The sequence below is a fragment of the Dermacentor variabilis genome, chromosome 8 (assembly GCF_050947875.1).
Source record: "Dermacentor variabilis isolate Ectoservices chromosome 8, ASM5094787v1, whole genome shotgun sequence".
NCBI lineage: Eukaryota > Metazoa > Arthropoda > Arachnida > Ixodida > Ixodidae > Dermacentor > Dermacentor variabilis.
Genome location: NC_134575.1, coordinates 28415220 through 28439061, shown reverse-complemented (window position 1 = coordinate 28439061; position 23842 = coordinate 28415220). Strand labels below are relative to the sequence as shown.

The following is a 23842-nucleotide window of genomic DNA, read 5'->3' as shown; positions in this document are numbered from 1 at the left end:
CACTACGATAGCGAGCACGTTGAGGGATTATCAAGCTTTCGCGCACTGACCAATTTGCCCATGCAAATCAGGTTGATGCTCTATAGAGGGCCGCACCACCGGGAGCTCGAGTCTTACTTAGCGTTAATAGCTTGTTTGGCCTATATTTTCCAAGCAGCACGAGTTACTGTTGTGATGAGATTGCTGAGATGGGCAAATTACTGGTTAGCCAGCAAAGACGCAAGACTGACCTACATTTGCTACCAGCTAGTAACACGCATGAAATTGACTCAAAATTGAGTTTCAGAATAAGTAAGAACGATCACAGGCGTCCCCATAATTTCGGTCTGGTGGGTATCTCGAAAGGCATATCTGTAGATTTTTTCACGTTGCGATGAAAGTGTTGCCCGTCGTGGTTGCTTAGCGGCTTTGGTATTACGCTGCGAAGCACGAGGTCGAGGGATCGAATCCCGGCCACGGTGGCCGGATGTCGATGAGCCCGAAATGCGAAGGCACCCGTGAACTTTAGATGCACATTAAAGAACTCCAGGTGGTCGAAATTAATCTGGAGTCCACCCCCCCCCCCCTTATACGGCGTGCCTCATAAGATCGTGAAAAATTGTGACGCTGATATTCAAAATAAGATCAACGCGCTCCCTTTTGTCCTCATGCTTCCCTGCGGTAAGCCACTTTTCGTGAAGAATGTTGCCAACAAGCCCACATTGCCACCGTTCTTGACCAGCCCCGTTTGAAACATAACGCGCTGTAAAGAAGTGCACTTTCCTTTCCAGGTCAATGGCCACCCGTTGCCTGGGGACTGTGCACTGTTCTGCGTGTGATGCGCCGATGGCACCTTTCCTGCATCGGGCTACATTGGCTCTTTCTCAGCGGTGCACAGTGCATTTTGGGTGATGATGGGTGAGTTTGCAAATACGTATCCCACATTCGATATGAGTCAACGAAACACACGACGCTAACCCGTAAGCGCATTGTCTAGGGACAGTGTAAACCCTTTAACAATTTTATCTTTATTCCTGTTGTGTAGCACTAACCTGCAACTCGTTTATACTTCACCAGACACTTGTAAACACAATACTTATAGCCATTAAAGAGCGAACTGTCATGACGCGCAGCGTTCAGGCCAGAGCTATGGTGTCTGGCTGCTTAATGTAGCGGGTTCTCTCACCGTTAACTAAAATACACCCTTTACCTTGCCACCTGGGGTGGCATTGGTGGAGGGTTCCAATGCTGAAATTCGTGCTGAACTGTTTGGAATCCGAGATTCTCTCACCCTCATTAATGAAGGCTTTGAAAATTGAAGCAATACATTGCTGACTTCCGTAGTGAACTTTCGGTGGCAATGGCCCAGCATGAACCAGTCCAGAAAGAAAATTCAAGAGCTCCGAAGGGAACTTGATATTGCAAAGAAGGAAATTGTTAACATGATACAGTATAGTAGAAATATGAACCTCGAGATCAAGGATCTTCCAGTGGTCGAAAGCGAAGCCCTAATGGAAAGAGTGGAGGGAATTGCTACGTACCTCGGCGTTGAACTACGTGAGCGTGACGTTGAGATCGCCCACAGGGTACAGTCAAAAGACAAGAAGAGGACTAATGTTGTTAGGTTTTTTATGAGGGCTGCTCGAGAGAGTGCTCTCCGCTGTTAAGACTTACGGTGAATACAGAATAACCTTGGATTTGAGGCCCATAGCCAATTTACGTAAAGGAAAGTCTTCGCACTGAGAACAAGGTACTGTTTGGCAAGGCACGACATGTGAGAAAAGAGAACTGGAAATACGTTTGGGTTTCCCAAGGCAAAGTGCTTATGCGAAAGGCGGATAATTCGCCTGTCGTGCACATAAGTTGCGAGGCGGGCTTGTCCCGTGTAGGTTAACTATACATCTGTCCCTGGATGACGGATGAAATTCTATTTGTGGGGAAAGAAAAAGGTAAGGGGTACCACAAATGGAAGGAAAACAGGCCTATAACTTCTTTTTACAGGAGCAACCTTAAATGCTTCTGGAACAAATCAGTATTTCTTATGCGTAAACGAAAAAAAATATTACTCCTCGATGGTACAGCAGGCTGGCGGAAACAGGCAAAAATACGGACTGTTGTAAATGACGTAATCGGTAATCACTCAAATCAGCCTGTATTGCCCGAACTAGTCGATCAAGCTACGGTAGATGCTTCTAGCGACTACTTTTCTAATATAGGGCCGTCACTATTGCGGCCCAGTTTACTCCCGGTTATGAACCCTTGGTACAAATACAACCTATAGCTTCGCGATGCATGATATATAATCGGTGGATATTTTAACGGTAGCGAAAAACCTTGCTGTAAGGCGGCAGCACTAGATGGAATTTCCTTCAGGTTATTTAAAGATAATATAGCGATATTAGGTATTCATCTGGTGCATATGTTTAATCCCTCCTTGGAAGCGGGAAAATACCCTGACGCTCTCAATGTAGCAAAGGTAGTACCACTTTATAAGGAAGGAGATGGTTCTGCCCCTAGCAACTTTAGACCAATATCTGTTCTGAGCATATTTAATACTCTGTTTGAGAAAATAATTTGTACACGCATGCAGGAATTTTTAGGTAAACATAATATACTTTGTCCTAATCAGCATGCGTTTTGTCCTCATAGATTTACATCGGCAGTTCTTGCACTTACACTATTAATACAGCATTACATGAAAATAAGATTGCCGTTGTCGTATTTCTAGACTTGAAAAAAAGCTTTTTGTACGGCTAATCATGTAACATTATTGCATACACTGTATACTCATGGCTTTAGGGGGCGAATATCGGATCTGCTAAATAACTATCTCTCGGAGCGGAAGCAGTGTGTAGTAATTAAGAACCTCACGTCAGCCTCACATAGCTTTTCGGCGGGCGTGCCGCAAGGCTCGGTCCTTGGGCCCGTCTTCTCGCTATACGTCAACGATGCTCCGTCGGTGTTAACGGGCTCCGAAGTTTCATCATGCGCAGATGACACGGCTTTGTTGTTTCTTGGAGACACTATTGAAGAACTGCAGGACAAAATAAATCAAGAAATCTGTCGTGTTGCGAGACGGTTCACGCCGGGTAACCTTACACTTAACATAGACAAAACCAGTTTTGTAGTCGTCCATTCCAGGAGGAAAGAAACGAATTGCCACTCGCTGTCTATGTTTTTGAATGATGCCCGGTTGAACAGAGCATGCAGCTATCAGTATCTAGGTGTTTGCTTTGACTCTGATGTGCATTGGAAATATAAAATTGGTACGTTCCAAATGGGCTTATGGGTGTCATGTATTCTTAACAGCCCGTCAATGTTTTGGCCCTCAAGTTTTACGGATACTTTGCTTTTATACAGAGTCACCTTCATTCTTCTTTAGAGTTTGGGGCGGCATGTACAAAACCTATGTAGAATCTGTCATCGGTCTACAAAAGCGGGCGCTACGAATAGTTACCTTCTCTGAACATACTCATCAAAGTAAACCTCTGTTTCAGTTGCTTCGTGTATGCCGTTCAGTGAGGCGTATAAAGCAAAAGTTGCTCAGGTAGTTAATGCAATAATACGTTATAATAATCCGCTACCTATCACAATATTAAATTTTCCGACATGAAACACGAGGGCAGCTAGTAACAACTGTTTTAACTTGCCACCATGTCACAATTTATATGGACGGAGACTTGTGGAGCTCAGCGGTGATGTAATATATGGAACGCACTCCCACTCAGTGTAAACACCAGACAAAACTTTGTGCAATCCTTGAAAAACTTCTTTCATGAATGCTCACAGGGTGCTTCTATTTGTATTCCCTGATGTCATGACAAAGTGTTTTGTTTATTCTGTATTTTCCATGTAAAAATGCTTAAATAACATGTGTTTAAGTTGTCTCGTACAATAAGTACGCTGTTCTTCTGATGTCTATTTTGTTATTGGACCCCAAAGTAGCCGCCAAGGCTATGAGGCCCAAACAGTATTGTGTATTGTGTGTATGCAATGAATTAAATAAAGAAAAATGTGCACAAGGGTGTATGTGTCTTGCCAGGTCGGCGCAGCATTTCGATAGTCAGCGGAATGCAAGAACGGTCGTTTCAATTTAGGTCCAGTAATATAATAAACGAAGCCGGGTTGAGGTGTCTTCGTAGTTGCATTGGCCCGATAGCTTAGGCGCTACGGCTCCTCGCTGCTGAGCCCCAAGTCACACTTAAAGATTCCGGCTGAGGTTTGGCTCCATTTCATTGCGGGCCAAATGCGAAAAAAACGACACTCGTGTAGGTGTAACCGCAAGTTAGACCTTATTCTATTCGAAATTATTCCTGGTGTCCCCATTTCGGCGTGCCTCAATAATCATATTCCTTTATTTTTGCACAAAAAGAAATTCGCAAATCTTACGCTTTTTTCGGGGAGAGCGGACTTGTCATGCGTAAGTACGCATGGAGAAAAATGATATAATGAAAACTATACACACAAATAAAAACAATTTTTTGTTTCATACTTGTCAGATGTATGGCAATATGTAATACCTTAAGTATGTCGTAGAAGGGAGCCCAACGTTCGACTTCACCCTTACCTCAGATCGCGTTTTCACACGTGCCTTTCGTTACCACGAAAGGTACAACGTTACTCTTTCACTCGTTCCACGTCTTCGAAATTCGGCGCCCAGTGCTTTTTGTTTAAACGCTCTGCTTTCATCGCAGCGCGGTCTACTGTGGCATCCACCTCCGCGGAGTGAATGCGGTCATGCCTGAACTGAAGGAACCGAGTCGGCGTTGGGCAAAGCAACTCCAGGAATGGCCGAAACGTAGCTGACCTGCAGATTTGGTAAGAAACGTACCCTTGTCTGAAGTGGGCACGTCCTATTTGCCCTAGGAATACGTTGCAGAATTTGACTCTCCTGACCAGTGACGTTGAAGTTGAAAAAAAAGCACGGTTGTCTCTGCAATAAGATCGCCTATAAATGTGACAATGTTCTAGGTGCTGCTATGTTTATTGCTTATTTTCTTTTTGCGCGTGGTTGGATTTGACGGTATAGTGTTGCCTGTGTTGTATCGATTTGACGCTTGTACGGGAAGAATGACAGGAATTATTCCTTGGATGAAGGTTATCTGAAAAAGTAAAACGTAACCCTAGAAACCATACAAATATATTTATTGTTTTTGTTGTGGTCCTTGTGTAATCTTTACTGCAGTGATTTTCTGTCCGTAAGAACTCTGTATATTTGAATGTGAGAAAGCCCAATATTCGCAGAGCGAGCGGCTCTTGACAGCTGAAAGAATTGCAGAGAGAATAAGATTACGAATAGAGAGAATAAGATTCTTGAAGATAGTTTCCTTTGAATACGGGTGAACTAAAACAACACACACGAAATCTTTGGACGACAGTCAGCGAGTTTAGAATACCGAATGAGGTCTAGGCTAAGCGGCATCCTTTCCAGCTCGTGTGCCTCTCTTTTCATCGCTGAAAAAAAAAAGAATGAAGTACACAACAGCGCTTGTCCTGTGTTCCTCACTCGTCCGCGCTCATTTCGCGTTCACCGATGGATTCGTACCAGCCAGCTCGCATTCGTACCTTTTTCAATAGAAGCACATATTGTGGGTACACGCGGCATGCAATCATGCCGCGAAGTACTTCATGCATTCGCATTACTTGGTGCGAATGCATGAAGTAATTCGATTGCATTACTTCATGCATTCCACCTAGTCGTGTGTTTTTTGGGTCTAAAAAAAAAAACACTCGACTAGGTGGAAATTAACACACCCTGTGGTTTCAGCTGGTTTATCTTGCACAACTTTTATTGTGGCCTCTCAGTGTATCCTATCATGAAATTTAGTATAAACAGAAGCACACCCTTTTGGTTTCTGTGTCGTTTAGAATGCTAGAAATAAATGCAAAGTGCGGTTATTACTCAGTTCGTTTTAGTATTTTCGCCTTTGATGGAGCGAATACTATAAGTTGTATTTGTAAATTATTTTCTTTGGTATATAAGCGTCATTGTTTAGGTAATAAACTTGTTCTCGCAAATAATTGTGTACGGCGGGAACCTGGATGCCACAGGACCGATACGTCCTCTATGGCTTAATTATATTCACAAACAAAACAGCCGGAAGGTATGTGAAGAGGACTTTAGTGTGAATTGAATTATTTGATAGAGCAAATACTGGAAGCGGGATTTGTAAATTACATCGCCTTTATATAACTGTCATTGTTTGGCTAGTAATCTTGTTCTCGCAAATAATTGTGTACGATGGGACCGTGGATGCCACGAGACCGATACGTCCCTTATGGCTTATCTTCCCAAACAAAAGAGCCGGAACTTAATTGAAGCGAACTTTAGGGTGAAATCAATTCTTTTAACCCTTGCGTGTATCCTCTAATCGCAGCGCGGCCTACTGTGGCATCCATCGATCTCCGAGGAAGGCACAGAGGTCATGGTCGTTCCCAAGACACCGAATCGACGTTAAGCAAAGGGATCTCGCGGTATACATCACTGCCGAGGCCAATGCCGCTGGTGAGAGCTGTGCGCGTTGCCACCTAAAACCTCAGAACTTCTTTAAAACATTTAGTCAAATTGTATGACGGTGTTGCTGGTCTTTTGAGCGACATTAATTAATGTTTATGCATGCATTTATGTCTTTCACTGCTCTTATTTTGCCATAACAAACTCGAGCGCCAGACTACAGCAAGAGCATGACAGAATACGGCGATGCGACTGCGAGAATTGATAGCATATTTTATATTTCAGCTCAAATTCAATGACGCTTCATATGCATTTTTATGCGGCGACACAAGTAAATAACAAAGCCGACATGACTTCTCTTTACCGACAGGCAACTTGTCAAAAAGGTAGCGAGCATAGTCGAAGCAAACAGATGTTGAGATGCGCACGAGGTGCTTTCTTCAAAATTGGAAGCTGGCTTACGCCGGAGACACTTATGTAGTCTAGTGCTGATTTTGTCTGTTTGGTCTAACGTTGATACATGGAACATATGGCCCTTGCCCACTTTCGCACTTCCTGTTCAAGATGTTGACATGGCTGGGACGCTTACCCATTTCTTTTATGCTCCGGCTCCCCATAGTGAACTAAGGTCCGTACGGATCTCCATACGTCATCGTGTTTTTTTGAGGATCATTAGCATCATTACTACCAACACATTTACCTGGGCAGCTGCCGTTGCGCTGAACTCTCAACTACAACAGTGTGCTTGACCATTAGTTCCGCCGTATTGGGCGCAGTGTGACAACTGCAAGAACACGAGTCGGGGTTCACCCGACCGCACTGCGTATACCCCATCACTGCTTGCTTTCATCGCAGTAACAGGCCGGCCGGAAAATGTAGTTTTCTTGGGAAGTGCGGAGGACATTGCGAAAATAAGTTTCGTCATTTTCTGTTTTCGACGAGAAGATGGTACACCAGGTGAAACAATCGCCGTAAGTATCCACGCCCGTTGCTGGCTCAACGACAGAAGGAGCATAGAAAGGTCAGCAGCAGACCGGCGTGCCCGATGCTATTCGAGTACAAATCACGATGGCAGACAGACGTGCGCTGACGTGGTCGCCAATGGAAGTGCGTGCTATTAACGGGTATGAATGAACACCTGTTTCACTGCATTGAAAGCCGAACGCTCGAGACGTCACTTCCAAACAATGCTGAGGTGGAGCGGGCTGTGCGACAACTGCTTGCATCGCAGGGCACCGCAGTTTTATTCAGAGTGGTTTCTTCACACTGATTGCACTCTATGACAAAGTTTTCCTGTCGGTGGCGACTACGTCGAAAACTACTGCAAGGTGTACAGTTCATGATGCCATTGTGAAGTAGTTCTCTTTTTTTGCCACAGTTTCCGTGTGAATATATATGACGAGACTTGCTTTCGGAACGTCCCTCGCAAACTGGAGTGGCCTTGACCTCATCATGCTCTTCGTTCCTCAGCACACATACGCTCACTGTAGAGCTATTATCTCCATCTTAGCGCTGTGTTGAATTATCACTAACACCGTTTTCAATTAGGACCAAATTTTCTGGAAGGTATTAGGAGCACCTTCTTTTTCATTTTAGTGTGATGACGATTAACTCAATAGAGATACGTTATTTTTCAAGAACATTGTCGATTGGCGTTTGAAGCTAACTGCGTTATTTATAAAAACACTGAACCAGAATATCGTGCGTTGTGATTTGATAAGATTAATGAAGACTATAATCGGCACCCAATCTAACGAATCTGTCTCTGCAGGAACTTGCTCGGCGGTTTTGGGTGTCGACAGCTATGGCACCGTGTTCCAGGTTTGAACTTCGGCGATAAGGTTCGACGTTTCGGGGTGAGGTAAGGTTTTGCTCCACCAATATAGACCGCAAATTATGCGTGTTACTTCTGTTACGCTAGCTGATTCACACAAACTTTTAATACGAGATCACAGTATATTCTGTCAGGGAATCGGCCTAGCGAACCAGGCGGAGTCAGTTCGGTTGGATTGTGTGAGTGAATGCAGACAATGAAAGCAGCGCACAGTCATTCTTCAGGTCTTGTGGCATCATATAGCAGAAAGCTCGATGTATGAAAACCTTGATCCTTAACTTAGACCTTCAAAGTAAAAAAACGCGAACATATATACTGTGAGTGCAGTCAAAGTAAAACCAGAACAGACGCAACATGAAAGGGCTGTTGCAAAGTTCCCGTAATAGCTGAGTGTTGCCCCGCGAGATAGACAACTCCGCTCATGTTTGTTTGCTGATCGTTATTCCTAACGAAAAATCACTAAACTTGAATTGAAGAAGCACCGGTTCTCGAATTTGTAGATTAGAATAAAAATTTCGAATTTCGCGTACACAGTACACATACCGCGCCCATCAGTGACGTAAACGTTGTCGTACTTACGCAGGCCACTCATTTGCGTGGAAGCGGACGGTGTCCACCCGCTGTGGCCGTGAGCCGCGTGCTGCGAAGATGCGCCGTTATCCACTCGTCCGCGACGGTTGCTGCCATCCCAGGCACCCCCGGCGATGTGGATGCATGGTTAGTACATGCCGCATCGACCATGGAACGAAGTGGTATAGGCGTCATTTTTCCGAGACCGGAAGACAGCTGTATCGAGTAGTAATCAGTAGTTGAGAAGAGGCTTGTTTGGTTTGAAGGCAGTTACTTCATCTGGCGTGCGTACGACCCCTAACGTGCTGTTACGCATACAGATTTTTTTCTTTACGAGCAGACGAGCAACGTTAACGTGCTCTGTTCTGTATGAGGCTTTTTCAGCAAAAGGCAGCAAATCTTGCAATTTGTTGGATGGCTCTAGAACACTTCGCTGGTTAACGCCTGGTCAGCAAGCACACGCCGAACACAGAGCCCTTCTCATTCTACGCTTTTCAGTCTCTGCTTTCTTTGCGCCTTAGTACTAACCCGATACCCAATGCACAACATGTGCAGAATTGCACATAGCATTGTCTTTCTCCAAATTGGATGCCATGCGATTACGTAATATGCTTACCAAAATTATATCTGGTACATGCCCAACTCTACGTGTTAAGGATCAAATCCTCCTAACACGAGCTTTCGGGAAAATCGACGCCAATTCAATATACACCGTTGTACACACGTTTAAAATACCAAGAAACGACACTATAATCAAGGAGGCAACCTCAACATGGCAACACATAGATGTTGCGTCTATGTCTAATAGCTTAAGCAAAAAAAATTTTTTTTTGCCCATTGAAATGTCGCGAGGAGATGGGTACCTTGCCCATGTGTTTTGACTGGTGGTTTTGTCATCAAAAAATGGCGCTTAAAGGAAATTGGTGTTTCAAGTTAATATCGTAGGTCAGTAATAAGAACTGTAAAAGTGCATCTTCATCTGCGCCCACAAAGTAATGATTTAACCAGTCGTAAATTCCAAAGACATGTTCCTTGCACTTACGGAGAAATACTTTGTTATATATGAAGTTTGGTTACTCAGTTTCTGTATTCAAGTATGTCCTAGCCGTCAAATTATAAAAACCATAGTGTGCCAGCTACATAGATTTCACTCTAGCGCTCTCGACATATAATTTTGCTGAATACTGTATGCAGGTGGCCGACGTCGACGTTACCGGGGTCTAAAAAACTGAAACGTCAATGACTGCCAACGTCACCGCGTTGGCAGTCATTGTTTATGCGAAGTGACGATCAGTCACGTGCAGTGGTGAAGTCACGTGATCCCCAGTGACGCCGTCATCGCTGCCTGCCTGCTGTCACGAGGGGTGAGTGGTCTATATGCTACGTCCAGCACGAATCTTGACATTTCGATCTTTACTGCGTTGAACTCTGAATCGCACGGAATTTATATGGGCAGAAATTCGGGCTTCGGAGTTAGTCATATTGCTCTATACGTCATTACGAAGCCAGCCTTTGATGTGAAACTAAAGAGAAAACTAAGTTCACACGTATTCGTAAATTACCTTTCCACAAAAGCAACAAAAAAAATCCCTCCTACCTCAAGATTAAGCATGATAAACAAGAAATGCAGAGGTAGGAAAGACGGGTCGTGAGGTTCCTTTGAAGTCCCTCCAACAATCTACTATGCTGTCGAAATTTACAGTGTCTGCTCGAGTCCTGGCAAATGTTTATCGGCAAATACAGACATCCGCTCATAAAGGGGCCAAGGAAAGTTTCGAGAATGTTTATTCAACAGGAATAGCTTAAGTGCAAGAAATCTCGACACGAATAAAGTAAATGACGTCGCACTGACGTACTAAATCTTCTATTGGTGTGCATATCGAAATGCCGAGACCCCTCATACGTAATAAAACCTTGTTTGAGAGCGAGTAGTGCCAGATACTACCAGTATTGTCAGTGATGGCTCAAGCATGTATAGTATATGTGATGCCTTTGGCTATTTCAACTGACTTATTCAGATTGATCGCAACCCGTTATTTTAATAAGGCTCTAGGATGCGCGCGTAAACGTAAGTTTCAATACATTAAATTTCGTGGCTTACCCAGGTATGCAATTAGAATTAAAAGTGGCATCCAAATCGACAGTTTCCTTTGAAAACGCCAGTCCCACCACTAGCAGGTCGAGAAAATATCAAGCTCTCGCGTGCAGTCCGATTTGCCCATGCAAATAGGTTGATGCTCTATGGAGGGCCGCACCACCGGGTGCTCGAGCCTTAATTAGCGTAAATAGGTATAGCGCTAGTCGATTGTTTAACATAAATTTTCAAACAGTACAACTTTCTCTTGTGGTAAGATTGCTGGGGTCGGTAAATTACTCGTTAGCGAGCAAAGACGGAAGACTGACCTACATTTGCTAGCGAGTATAGTGACACCATGAAATTCACATAAAATTGAGTTCCGGAATATACAAGAACAATCTGGCGTCCTCATGATATCGCTTTAGTGGATATCTCGAAAGGTATGTCTGCAGATTTCTTCACAGTGCATTGAAAGTGTTACCTGCCGTGGTTGCCTAGTAGCTTTGGCGTTGCGCTGCTAAGCACGAGGTCGCAGGATCGAATCCCGGTCACAGCTGCCCCATATCGATGGGGGCGAAATGCGAAAAATACCCGTGTACTTGAGATTTAGGTTCACCTTGAAGAAGCACGGGTGGTCGAAATCAATCCGGAGTTAGCCCACTGTTACGTTCTACCGGCCAAAGGCCGGCAGCCACGCGATGCAATCTAGGCCGATTCGCCGAGCAAAAAGACGACGCTTTATTTCCAGCTCGGAAATATGTGTAGAAGAGAGAAAGCAGGAAAGAGGGACCATCGACGCATGCGCGGAGAGGCGCACGTGGCTCCGAATAGGTTATCTGCAGCACCCACTATGCGGCTTGCATCATAATAGGATCGTGGTTTTGGCACGTCAAACCCCATGTTTTTCTGCGCTGTTGAACTGCTTGCGCTTCGGAAATTGTGACGTTGATATTCAAAAAATGAGAGGGGCGACACTACTCCTTTTGTCCTCGTGTTTCCTTGCGCTAAACAACTTTTGTGCCGCCGCTTTCTAAGACACTACCCGCCGTGGTTGCTCAGTGGCTATGGTATTAGGCTGCTGAGCACGAGGTCGCGGGATCGAATCCCGGCCATGGCGGCCGAATTTCGATGGGGGCGAAATGCGAAAACACCCGTGCACTTAGATTTAGGTGCACGTTAAAGAACCCCAGGTGGTCAAAATTTCCGGAGTCCCCCCGCTACGGCGTGCCTCATAATCAGAAAGTGGTTTTGGCACGTAAAACCCCATAATTCAATTCAATTTCTAAGACAAAGGAAACTATTAGAATACTGATTTAACAAACTTGGGCTATCGCTAACCTCACGAAATATTCTTTCTTTCGGGGCGACTTCACTGGATTTAGTGAAGAATGTTGCCAACAAGCTCACATTGCCACCGTTCTTGACCAGCCCCGTTTGAAACATAACGCGCTGTACATAACGCGCTGTAAAGAAGTGCACTTTCCTTTTCAGGTCAAGGGCCACCCGTTGCCTGGGGACTGTGCACTGTTCTGCATGTGATGCGCCGATGGCATCTTTCCTGCATCGGGCTACATTGGCTCTTTCTCAGCGGTGCACAGTGCGTTTCCGGGCATGATGGGTGAGTTCGGATACGCCTCCCAAATACGTCTCCCACATTCGATATGAGTAAACGAGACCTTCGACGCCAACCCATAAGCGCATTGTCTCGGGACAGTGTAAACCCTTTAACAATTTTATCTTTATTCCTGTCGTGGAGTACTAACCGGCAACTCGTTTATACTTCACCAGACACATTTGTAAACACAATACTTATAGGCGTTTGCACATATTGTCATTAAAGAGCGAACTGTCATAACACGCCGCGTTTTGACCTGAGCTATAGCGTTTGGCTGGTTAAATTAGGGGGGGGGGATGTCTTTATCATTGGTAACTAAAAAACAACCTTAAGGGTGCACAAGGCTGCAACTTGCTCTCCAAGTCATGCCGTCGCATTTATGAGTGTATAGTGAGTTCTAAACTAACTATACACCCCAAAGTTTACAATCTACCTTGCCGGGTTGGCGCAACATTTCGATAGGCAGCGGAATGCTCGCTTAAATTTAGGCCCAGTAATATAATAAACGAAGCTGGGTTGAGGCATCTTCGTAGTTGCATTGCCCCGATACATCTTAGCAGCTAATGCTTTGCGCTGCTGAGCCCAAAGTCATATTTTAAGATTTCGGCCACAATATGGTTCCATTTTCGTTGCGGGCGAGATGAGATAAAAAAAAAACCCTCGTGTAGGTGTGAGTTGAAGGCAAGTTAGAGACCTCCTTCTGTTCGAAATTACTCCTGGCTCCCCCATTTCGGTGTGCCTCAATAGCCATGGTGTGGTTCTTTTTTCACACAAAATCACATAAATCCTATATGTTTTTCGGGGGGAGCGGGCTTTTCGTGCTTAAGTACGCATAGAGAAAATGGAACCAAACGCACTAACGCATAATTCCACATCTATTCCTGTCATCCGTTTCATTTTTTCCACGTTGCTCGCGCAGCACAGACACGCCGTTAATTACTGACTCGTTAAAAAACAAAGGGTGATGAAAATTATTCCAGTGTTAACCACTGCGTCGTCTCCGAATGCCGATATGTGGCTTTGTAGAAACACCGTCTGCCTTAAAAGCTTTCAGTAACAACCACGGAGTCGTCTGGTGGATAACGTGCAGATTCCAAATGTCATCCGATTGTGCAAGCGCAAAGCGGGCGGCGCGAGTGCAAATTGCGTTGCCAAACCCGAGTGCAATTGTGGATGCAAATGAAGCAATGTTCTCTGCCCGGCTATCATAAAGACGCACTCGAGTCTTATTCGATTGCACATAGTGCTTACCGAAAGTCTAACTGGAATCACTGGAAGCCAGATTCTGGTTTCTACAGCTGACTCCTCTGAAAGTGTGGTGATCATCTCCAGGTGGACTCTTTGATGAGCAACCATCATGCAAGAATCCCGCTGTAAACTAATTAGCACCTTTAAGGGTGTTTTAGGTCTGTAACTCACTCCCTTACGCCGTTTACGCGGGCATAGGTGTGAGGAAAGTTTGCATCCTTAAAGACCCTGAATGATCCAAAAAGATTTACAGAGCAGTATTCCGGGACAACTATGCAACTATATACATGCATGGTTTGCGAGATGGTTCATAGTGTAGCGTGCAATGAGACGTCTTCGAACAACGTTCCAGGAGTTTTCTCGCAGTCTGTTTATTCCTTGGCTGCTCAAGCAATTAGCCGATTCTTTTTTTTTTCAGTGGAAATCACTCGCCCTCCACGAAGGTGGAAGCCTCGGTAGAACACGTTGGGTTACAAGCACAAAATCTCAGCATGTTTATGTAAATAGCACGCATACCCGCCGTGAGATGACTCTATCTATATACCATAGATTTATAAAAGTCATGAAAAACTATACAAGAGCGCACAGCATGTAACATGTTGCATGCACTGTGTAAGCAGCGCCACACGGCTGTACCTGCCTGCATGATTACATGTGGATCTTCTTTTACACGATTTCGTGTGCAAAAAAATACACCGTAAAAAAAATAATGAAGTAGTTGGGAATCGGCACTACCCCAGTCACTTGATTTGTCCTTGCCTTCTGCTTGCACAGGTGTTATAATTAGCGCGAACCGCCAGTCCTCGTAATCATTCACCAATACGAATAGTGTAGAAGCAGGTTTCGGTTAAGACTGCTAATTCCCGCACTACCGCGCCGAGCGCTTTGAAAAAAAAATGCACCTACAGATCACTTTAAGAAGGCAAACATCCCGACAGAAAAATGGAAGCATTCCCGGGGCACCCTGGAAAATTCACGCACTGTTTGAATGACCCGCTTAGATTTTATGCTTGTAACCCAACGTGTTCTACCGAGGCTTCCACCTTCGTGGAGGGCGATTGATTTCCACTGAAAAAAAAAAAGAATCGACTAATTGCTTGAGCAGCCAAGGAATAAACAGACTGCGAGAAAACTCCTGGAACGTTGTTCGAAGACGTCTCATTGCATGCTACACTATTAACCATGTCGCAAAAAATGCACGCAGTTGCATAGTTGTCCCGGAACACTGCTCTGTAAACCTTTTTGGATCACTCAGGGTCTTTAAGGGTGCAAACTTTCCTCACACCTGTGCCCTCGTAAACGGTGTAACGGTGCCAGTTACAGACCTAAAACACCTTTAAAGATGCTAATTAGTTTACAGCGTGATTCTTGCATGATGGTTGCTCATGAAGGAGTCCACCTGGAGATGATCACCACACTTCATGCGCCGTGATTATCGCTGCGCACGTCAGTGTTGTACATTCACAATAAAGTACTTTAGAAGTGTTCGTAAGTGGAGACGCCGAACAATCGTAATAACGGATATATTGACACACGAAGTACGTTGTTTTTTTTTCGAAGAGCGGTACTGACCGTCTGACCACTGTTAAATTGTGAACAAATGACCCTGGCTATAAAACCGAAGACAACATTGTGTCAACTGCAGATAACGTGCAGGAACGATAACTGCGCACTATGCTTGATAACTGTGCATTAGGCTACTTTGGTTAACTTGAACCGCACAAGGTTTGCAGCTAGTAATTTCTTACTGTCAGTAATACATTCTAATTACGGAAAACAAGCTGGATATTTCGCAGCATTATCCACTTTGAACAGCTTCCCACTATATATGTCAAGCGCTTTTCGTCTTTAGGTTTCTTCAAGAAAACATTATTCACTTTTCTACTAGATAGCCAATATAATCTAAATGTCTAAGCTATTCACTTCACTCCTGCTCATTTCCTTTCCGTTTTTTCCTTTTTCTTTAGTTCTTTTTCTCATTTATAGCCTCTATAAGTATATTGGTTTGTTCTGTTGCAAATGCCTTAAACTACTGTTTTAATTCTACGACTAGCTATTGACTATGTATTACTTCACAGTTTGTACTACATTTACTTTGTATAATCTTCCTCATAGTGACTACTGTATTGCTGTTTTATGATTTGTATTTCCTCTAATGTATATATTTTCTGACAGGAGGTCCCCTTTCAGCCACATGCCCTGGGACCTCCTTCTGTATACCTGTGTAAACATCTATGTCTCCTCCTTATTAAAGAAATAAACTAAACTGAAACTGAAACTTATTGTACGGTTACATGTAAAAATATAAAAATTTTCCTTCCATGCTTGTCAGATGTATGTCATTGTGTAATACCTTAAGTATGTCGGAGAAGCAAGCCCAACCTTTGGCTTTAGCCTTACTTAAGATCGCGTTTTCGCACTTACCTTTCGTTAGCACGAATCTTTACGAATTTGCCACACTTTCACTTGTTCCACGTTTTTTTTCCGAAATTCAGCGCCCGCTGCGTTTTCTCTAAAAGCTGTGCTTTCATCGCAGCGTGGTCTACTGTGGCATCCACCTCCGCAGAGCGAACGCGGTCATGTCTGAAGTGAAGGAACCGAGTCGGCGTTGAGCAAAGGAAAACCAGGAATGGTCGAAATTTGGCTGACCTGAAGGATTGGTAAGGAACGTACGCTTGTCGGAAGTGGGCACGCCCTATTTGCCCCAGCGTCTCATTTTCCCTATTTCCCTGTTGAAGATCGCGGAATACGTCGCAAAACTTACGGCCGTTACCCTCCTGACCAGTGACGTTGAAGGCGGCAGCCTTGGTCTCGAGTGAAATTTTCGGGTTAGAAAGCAACGCGCTTGTCAATGCTACACGATTGCTGATGATGTGACAGAGTGTTTAATTGTAATTCTTTATATTTTTTTTTTTTGGATGAACGCGTTGGTCTGTGTTTTATAGGTTTGACGCTTGTGCGGTAATAATGTTTGTACCGATGCCTTAGAAGAAGATAATCTGAAAAACAAAAGCGGTGACCCCAGGAACCACTCGATTTAATTTGTTTTGTTTTTTCTTATGGTCCTCGTACTTCTTTATTGCAGTGGTTTTTTGCCCAAAAGAACTGAGATATACGTGAATGTGAGAAAGCACTATTGATTCAACGAACTGTAGCCAATTCACACAAAATATTCGAACAGCGACTCACTCTGTGTGACAGCTGAAAGACTTGTAGATCTTGACGACAATAAGATTCTTGAGTGTCAGTTTCGTCTGAATACGGGTAAACTAACACAAGACAAGAAAGCTTTGGACGACAATCGGCGAGTAAAGCGGCATGCTTTCCAGCACATGTGGCTCTATTTCGTTGAGATAGCACATCGGTGAAAAAAGAATACAAACTCAAAATACACATGCACAAATGAACAGCGCAACAGCGCATGTCCGAATTTCTTCCCTCGTCCGCGTTCGTTTTGCGTTCACCGATGCATTCCTGCCAACTAGCTCACATTCGTACCTTCAATACATGCACACATCGTGGGTACACGCAGCATGCAAACCAAGTAAGGTGCGCCATCCTTCTGACATTGTATTTCACTTTGAAAGCTTCAAAGGAAATATATATCTATATATTACATGAAATTAAGTATCAACATGGGCACACCTTTTTGGTCGCAGTGTCGGTTAGAATGCAACAGAAGCTAAGTGCGGTTTTTACTCTTTTCGTATTAGTTTTCTTAACTCTGATGGATCAAATACTGTAGGTTGTACTTGTAAATTACTTTCGCTATTATATAACTAACTATTTATGTAAAGAGCTTGTTCTCGCAAATAATTGTTTATGATGGGTCCATCAATGAACTGCAATTTCTGAACTACCAGTACACCACTATAACCGCAAATTCTGGCAGTATACCCGCCTGTGATGCCAGAAGATCGATATGTCCTCTAGGGTCTAATTATCTTCACAAACAAAAGCGGCGGGAACAAAGAGAAATACCTTCAAACGTGGTGAGAAAAACTGTGCCATTACCATGGACGAGGATTTCAAACGTAAATAAAAAGCAGTTTCCTTGCCGTTGTCAGGCGATCCTTATTGATCTGCACCTTCAAACGGGCTCACTTGCTCAATGTGCTCAATTTAAACTGTGCATTTTTTTTTTTCATTTGTGGCAGCTCTAAAACAAAATATTAAAAATTATTTTTAGCTATATGGAAGGAGCGTAGCCATAAGATCCCCAGATATGTAAAACGACGTGTGATAAAGATGTATAGTGCCGTTTCTTATATGTAGCAATTTCCCGTGGAATATCGCTCCACTCTCGTGTGTAAACGAAAAAAAAAAAAACATTCGCAAAAACGTTTTCTGCTTACAGCTGGAACCAAGGTGACGCGAGCTTTAGTGTGAATTCAATTATTTTAACCATTACGTGTACGCTCTACGGTCGCAGCGCGGCTTACTCTGGCATCCACCTCCAAGAAAAGCACAGAGGTCGTGGTCATTCCCAACAAAGAGTCGACGTTGAGCAAGGCATGTTGCGCCATGAGTCACTGCCGAGGCCAATGCCGCTGGTGAGGGCTGTGCGCATTGTTGCGCAAAACTTATTAACTTTTATTATTATTTAACCCTTAGAGCTGTGCGCGAACGCTGCTTGCTTGTGCTCGTGGGTGCCAGTTGAGTGACGTGACACGATACTTCACCCTCGCCAATCTCTACGCCACGGACCGTGTTCTGCAACAACCCATTTCTCCCATTCCTTATCTCGAAATTGCATCGCACGAGACAGTATCGCCGTTATCACCGGAATAGGTCACGTGTTGCGAGGGATCTGCTTAAGAATAACCGGAGAAAAATGTTTTGATAAACTGTGGCCGTACATCCCCCCGAAGATTTTTTAGCTGTGACAGCAGTGAAAGTGTGAAGGTAGGAACTGTCAATTCGCAACTTAGGTACGCTATGGGCCATGCTTTGTCTCCACACTATCGTAAGGTGGTTTATTAACATTACTGGTAAAATGTCTCGTGATGGCACCATCTCACTTCTAATATCTGTATTTTCTCTGCAAGTACACCTGGAGTTATCCCCAAGAAAGTTAGCGGTGACCACGGCATAATCTGGTGTCGAAAACAGTTGCTTGAAACTGCTTTTGAAAATTAACTGACCAGCCCAACATTTTGTTTTTCTGAGCGAACCGCAATAATATTTTTGGACACAGAAAGCATAAAGGAAAAAGGAATACTCTTAGGCGATTTGCATGATTGGAGTGGAGTTGCGTGAATTGTAGCTATATACTCCGCGTGCAATCATAGAAATTTATCTCGTTCTTTCAGAAATACGCTGTTCCGTTTTGGATGTCGGGAGTTTTCAGCATCGTGTTCTACATCGCGAACCTCGTAGGTAAGGCATACAAAGTAGTCATTCATTTGTACCTTTGTACAGATCCTCATAACGAGTGCTGTAACGATAAATAATATGCAGTGCAGCTTTAAACGTCTTTGTGGCGGCCGCATACGTACGCAGAGTTATTTAGGTATAAGCAGAATGAGAATGCGGACGCTAAGAAGCAGCAAGCAGCGAATCATGCTTCTGTTCTGGTACCGATATTTGTCGAAGTTCTTGTCTCCTAAGCAATGAAGTGGGACAGTCTATAAACGCGTTGAAGTGCACAATTTTATTCCGAGGTGCTGCAGACTTTGTTGAAACAAAGCCAAGGCGTTAACCGGATAAAACGTGTGCACGTTCTAATGATTGCTCGTAATTAGGAGCAATATGGATTTATTACCACAGTCTGTCGTGTTGCGTTTTCCCATCGAAATAATATAATCATGGATTGGCAGCACATGTACGAGGTAATTATTGGATTTTAACGTTAGGAGAAGGAAAGCGACACACAATGGCGCCTTCAGACAGGTGGTCGCTTGTAGCGACGTTCGGCAGACTGAATGAGGAGATGCAATATTGAGCACGCAGAGAAATCAATTAACGTATAGCCCAATATATTAGAGACCTTTCCATTAGCACCATCTGACAAAAAAGCACACCTATGCAAGTGGAGAGGTTAATTTGCACTCAATATAACGGGACTATAAAAAGATGTCCAAATTGCAAAGAACACAGAGACAGAGGCGACCAGAATAGCAGGAGATTAAACCGCGACTATCTAGGAGCTGCACACCCGTACTGCATTAGACCCATTATGTTGGGTTCTTATTGTTTACAAATGAAAATTATTGTCGATGTAGAGCATCCCTGTTAGCACATTCTGTGAAATTCTTCTCCATACTGTGGATTCCGATTGCACCACGTGATCCCATTGTTGTATAGGACATGCTTATTAGCACATTATCTGAAATTCATAACGTCTTTTCTACACTGAATGCACATCAGTTGTGTCCATTTGGGCTAGGGCTAGAATGGTAGATTGTGCCTTTGGCCGGCGGTTAGTTCGTGAAGCTGGGCTGGTTGTCGCTCGACAATATGGAAGGAGTTCGAATTTTGAGATCTTGCAATATGTAAGGTACTTGCAATGAGAGCCAGGACTGTCATCGTCACTCTGACGCTGCACTGTTTCGCGCTCTTTGCGCTTTACAGCCATGTTATGTGCACTGCAAAACTGCGGCCCCGTTTCAGACTTAATCGTTATACAATTTCAATGCAAGCATTTCCCTAGCTTTAGCGAAGGTTCTGGCTGTCAAGACATATTGCGATGGAGATGTTATTTGTTGTGAAGATGGCGTTTGTTCGTGCTTTTATGTAGACTTGCATGGAGACAGTGTTGTCACTGGCTATTCTATTTTGTGCAGTCGACGTGCAAGGAACGTGTGCATGGGATCAGGGCCACTGCAGGAAGCGTCAAAATGCTTTCAATGGGTGAGTGTGGCTACTATGCGTGTTCGAATATACGAGCAATGTTTATTTTTGTATGTCACTCCCGCGGTAAAATCTCTAGACTTGTATTCGATTTATTGTTACCAAAAGCAAGCGTAATGCATAAACGTATATATAGTACAACCACTTGTATGAGGTAATCGCTAGACGGGCAGGCTGCAAAGCCCACAGGTCACAGCTTGAGTAGGCAATCTACCACTTCTTCTTCGTCTCTTTCGTTTCCGACCGGTCCTTTCCAAATGCTCCATAGCAATTTGTGGTGCCACACGTTCAATTATATCTTTTTGCGCTCTGCAGCGCTACTTGCATGCTGAACGACGTGAAGCTTATATATTAGATACCAGTAACACTTTCCAGCGTCCTCGCATCTGTGCGATTGTTCCGTTCGGAAGCCTTATAGTACGTAAACGACACTGCCTTGGACTTGACGAGATGACGAGATGACGAGGAAAACGAGTTCGCGGGATCTTTGAGGAGGCACATGCACACGCTGATTTCGCTACAAAATGGATTACTTTGAATCTACGTCGTTCAATTAACACTTGATACAGCAAGCCGTTTAAGCGATTACTCTCGGAAACTAAAGAACATAGTGCGTAGCTGTGCAGCATAGAATTAGTAGATTGCGGTAGATGTGCAAGATTCGTATTGTCCTTTTTTTCGATATATGCATCGCAAAAAAGTTCGTATTTCTGAAACAAGCAATGCACAGATGTCCAGCGCACTGAATTGGCCTGCTTTCTGTAGAATTAGCTAATGCATTAGTACTACAAGTAATTTGCGTGCAGCGAGTTAACTGCACCATGCGCCACTGTGGTGTTGTTCGAAACGAGAAAACGATTTTGCTCAACGTACATTGATTTCGTGATGATTCATCAGTATTGCTCACCAAATTACACCACCTGAATATTATTAAGAACGGAACGACTATATACGTAACGTTCCAGCGATGAAGGGATGCGGAAAATTTAGGGCGTGCTGCGACGGCGGTAACGTTTTTTGTCAAGGTGACGTCGGTTTGGGCTTTCTTGTAGACAGGCACAGAGATAATCCGGCGGTCTCACTCTCAAGCATTTTGTGCAGGCGATCTGCGAAGGGCGTGTGCATCACCAGGAGCACAGAGGATGCGCCAGAATGTTTACTAGTGAGTGTGGGCTTAACTCATTCTTCACTAATCTGCTGCTCACTTAGTGAACTCCTAACGCTAGAGGAAAAATGAAAGACCTTAGGTTACCTCACAAAAAATTCACTGATACTTACGAACTCCTCGATGCGAAATTTTGAGCTCAGCTCTACATGTGTTTTCATTTCGCGACATATTGGCTAGCGCGGACAATCCGTTTCGTGCAGCAAGCTGCAAACGGAGCGACTTGTGGCGCGAATGCCACGCGAGCGGCAGTGCGTGGGAGGCACGAGCGCGTGATTCACAGTAGCCACCGCAAACGGACATCCGCTCATGCAGCGCTTTGCTTCCATAGAGACAACGCGCGCTACTCTGGCGCCATCTCGTAGCCCTCGTCGCCGCAAAGCAAGTCTCGCGCGGCACTACGCTTTTCATCTCACGCATTCGCCACAGCTTCCTCCTCCGCCTACGTTTCCCTCCCCGTGCTCCCTTCGCTATTGCCGCCTTTCATCTCCCGCTGCACTATGTGTTAGCTTTCATCGTTCGCTGGGCTTATTCACTGGGTTACGAGGGGCAACGCCGATGCTCGCACCCTGAAGGGGCGCCTAAGAGTAGCGCTCAAAAACCAAGCTAACGAAAAATATTTGTAGAAGCAGCTGCGAATTTGAATTTCGAAGATATTTCGTGGAGTCTTACGCTGCGTCATTGTCAAATGCCTGGCAGCTATCTATCGATGAACAACGTTTGTTTTTTCATTGCCGTACATATAGTGCGAATGGCAGTGAAATTGTTTTAGGCGCGTTCCTTAGTTTGTGTTTGGTCCTCATAAGTTTGCCACGTTTCCCCATAGTCTGCTCTTACTCGGTAGACTTCGTTCATCAGACGCATTGATTCGCACTATATAAGACAATGGAATAAAGTCGTAACCGCAACGTGACCAACCACAATAGTCGGAACGTCATTAGGCAATAAATTAGTTAATGAAATAGTGCTTGCGCATTGTATCTTTCTCGAGCCAGATTATATTTCCACTAAACACAGCGCAAGACATTTGTACGCGCGTTTCTTCCCAGGCCAATACTTTGGTTCCTGAGGAGTGTGCGCTGTTCTGTATGGGGTGCACGGATGGTATCTTTCCTGCATCCGGGTTTGATGGCTTTTCCTCGCCGGTGCACAGCCTGCGTCCCTACAAGACAGGTGAGTTCACAGCGATCTACGACAGCAACAAGTGTGTAGTGTGGGAAGGTACACACAAGCACTTTCTTGGTTGAGGCAAGAACACGTTGATTCATTTTCTCATAGAACCTCTTAAAGATGCGGTGCAATATCTCCATAATTTATGATGTTTAAATGTGTTAAATGGGTTTGAAATTCCATGGCCATTTTGTACACCGACTTCAGGAAACTAGGCTTATTTTTCTTTTTGCTATATACAAAAGAAAGTAAACCTTCTGGTTAGGAATGTCTTTAGTTGAGTCTTCAACCAAATGCCTAACAGAAATTTTTAAACAATTGTATCGTCAATATATATATATATATATATATATATATATATATATATATATATATATATATATATATATATATATATATATATAATCACGGAGCATATTAGACCTATCCTAGACAGTGAGCACTGTCTTCGTCGCCGTGACTCTGCACTATTTCGCGCTGGTTGCGCGTTATAGGTATGCGATGTGCACGGCCCCAGAAAGTTAGGTGAGCGGATGAGATTTAAGAAGTTTGCAGGGACAACATGGCCACAATTAGCACATGACCGGGCAAAGCCAGGCTGATGATGAGGAAGTGCATGGCAGAACTGCCCCGACGTTTCATAGTTGTTCTTTACGCGAATCCGACGCAAGCATTTTAGTAGCTACAAGGCGGCTACTCAGAGCTGCTGAGACATATTGTGATGGAGATGTTATTTGTTCTGAAGATGGCGTTTGTGCTCTCACGGGCTATTCTGTTTCTGCAGTCGACGTGCAAGCAACGTGTGCATGACATCAGGAGCACCGAAGGAAGCGCCAAAATGCTTTCAGTGGGTGAGTGTCGCTCCTATATATGAGCGT

At 44.1% G+C, this 23842-nt stretch overlaps 1 protein-coding gene across 10 annotated transcripts in view; it reads left to right on the top strand.

Moving 5' to 3' along the window:
- Nucleotides 1-23842, top strand: part of LOC142589914 (uncharacterized) — a 98166-nt gene that overhangs the window by 39964 nt on the left and 34360 nt on the right. For 9 of the 10 annotated variants that reach the window (XR_012830000.1, XM_075701593.1, XM_075701594.1 and 6 more), the window contains exons 19-31: nucleotides 771-897; nucleotides 4674-4797; nucleotides 6357-6484; nucleotides 8205-8294; nucleotides 8851-8984; nucleotides 10032-10201; nucleotides 12406-12532; nucleotides 16314-16437; nucleotides 18210-18330; nucleotides 19090-19156; nucleotides 20563-20629; nucleotides 22844-22967; nucleotides 23749-23815. Coding sequence is in view for 8 of the 10 variants with exons in the window: in XM_075701593.1 (XP_075557708.1) it covers nucleotides 18292-18330; nucleotides 19090-19156; nucleotides 20563-20629; nucleotides 22844-22967; nucleotides 23749-23815 (364 nt within the window). In the remaining 2 variants the exon portion in view is untranslated. Of the gene's footprint in view, nucleotides 1-770; nucleotides 898-4673; nucleotides 4798-6356; nucleotides 6485-8204; nucleotides 8295-8850; nucleotides 8985-10031; nucleotides 10202-12405; nucleotides 12533-16313; nucleotides 16438-18209; nucleotides 18331-19089; nucleotides 19157-20562; nucleotides 20630-22843; nucleotides 22968-23748; nucleotides 23816-23842 lie in introns of those variants that run through there. The other variant, XM_075701602.1, reaches the window with a different exon arrangement.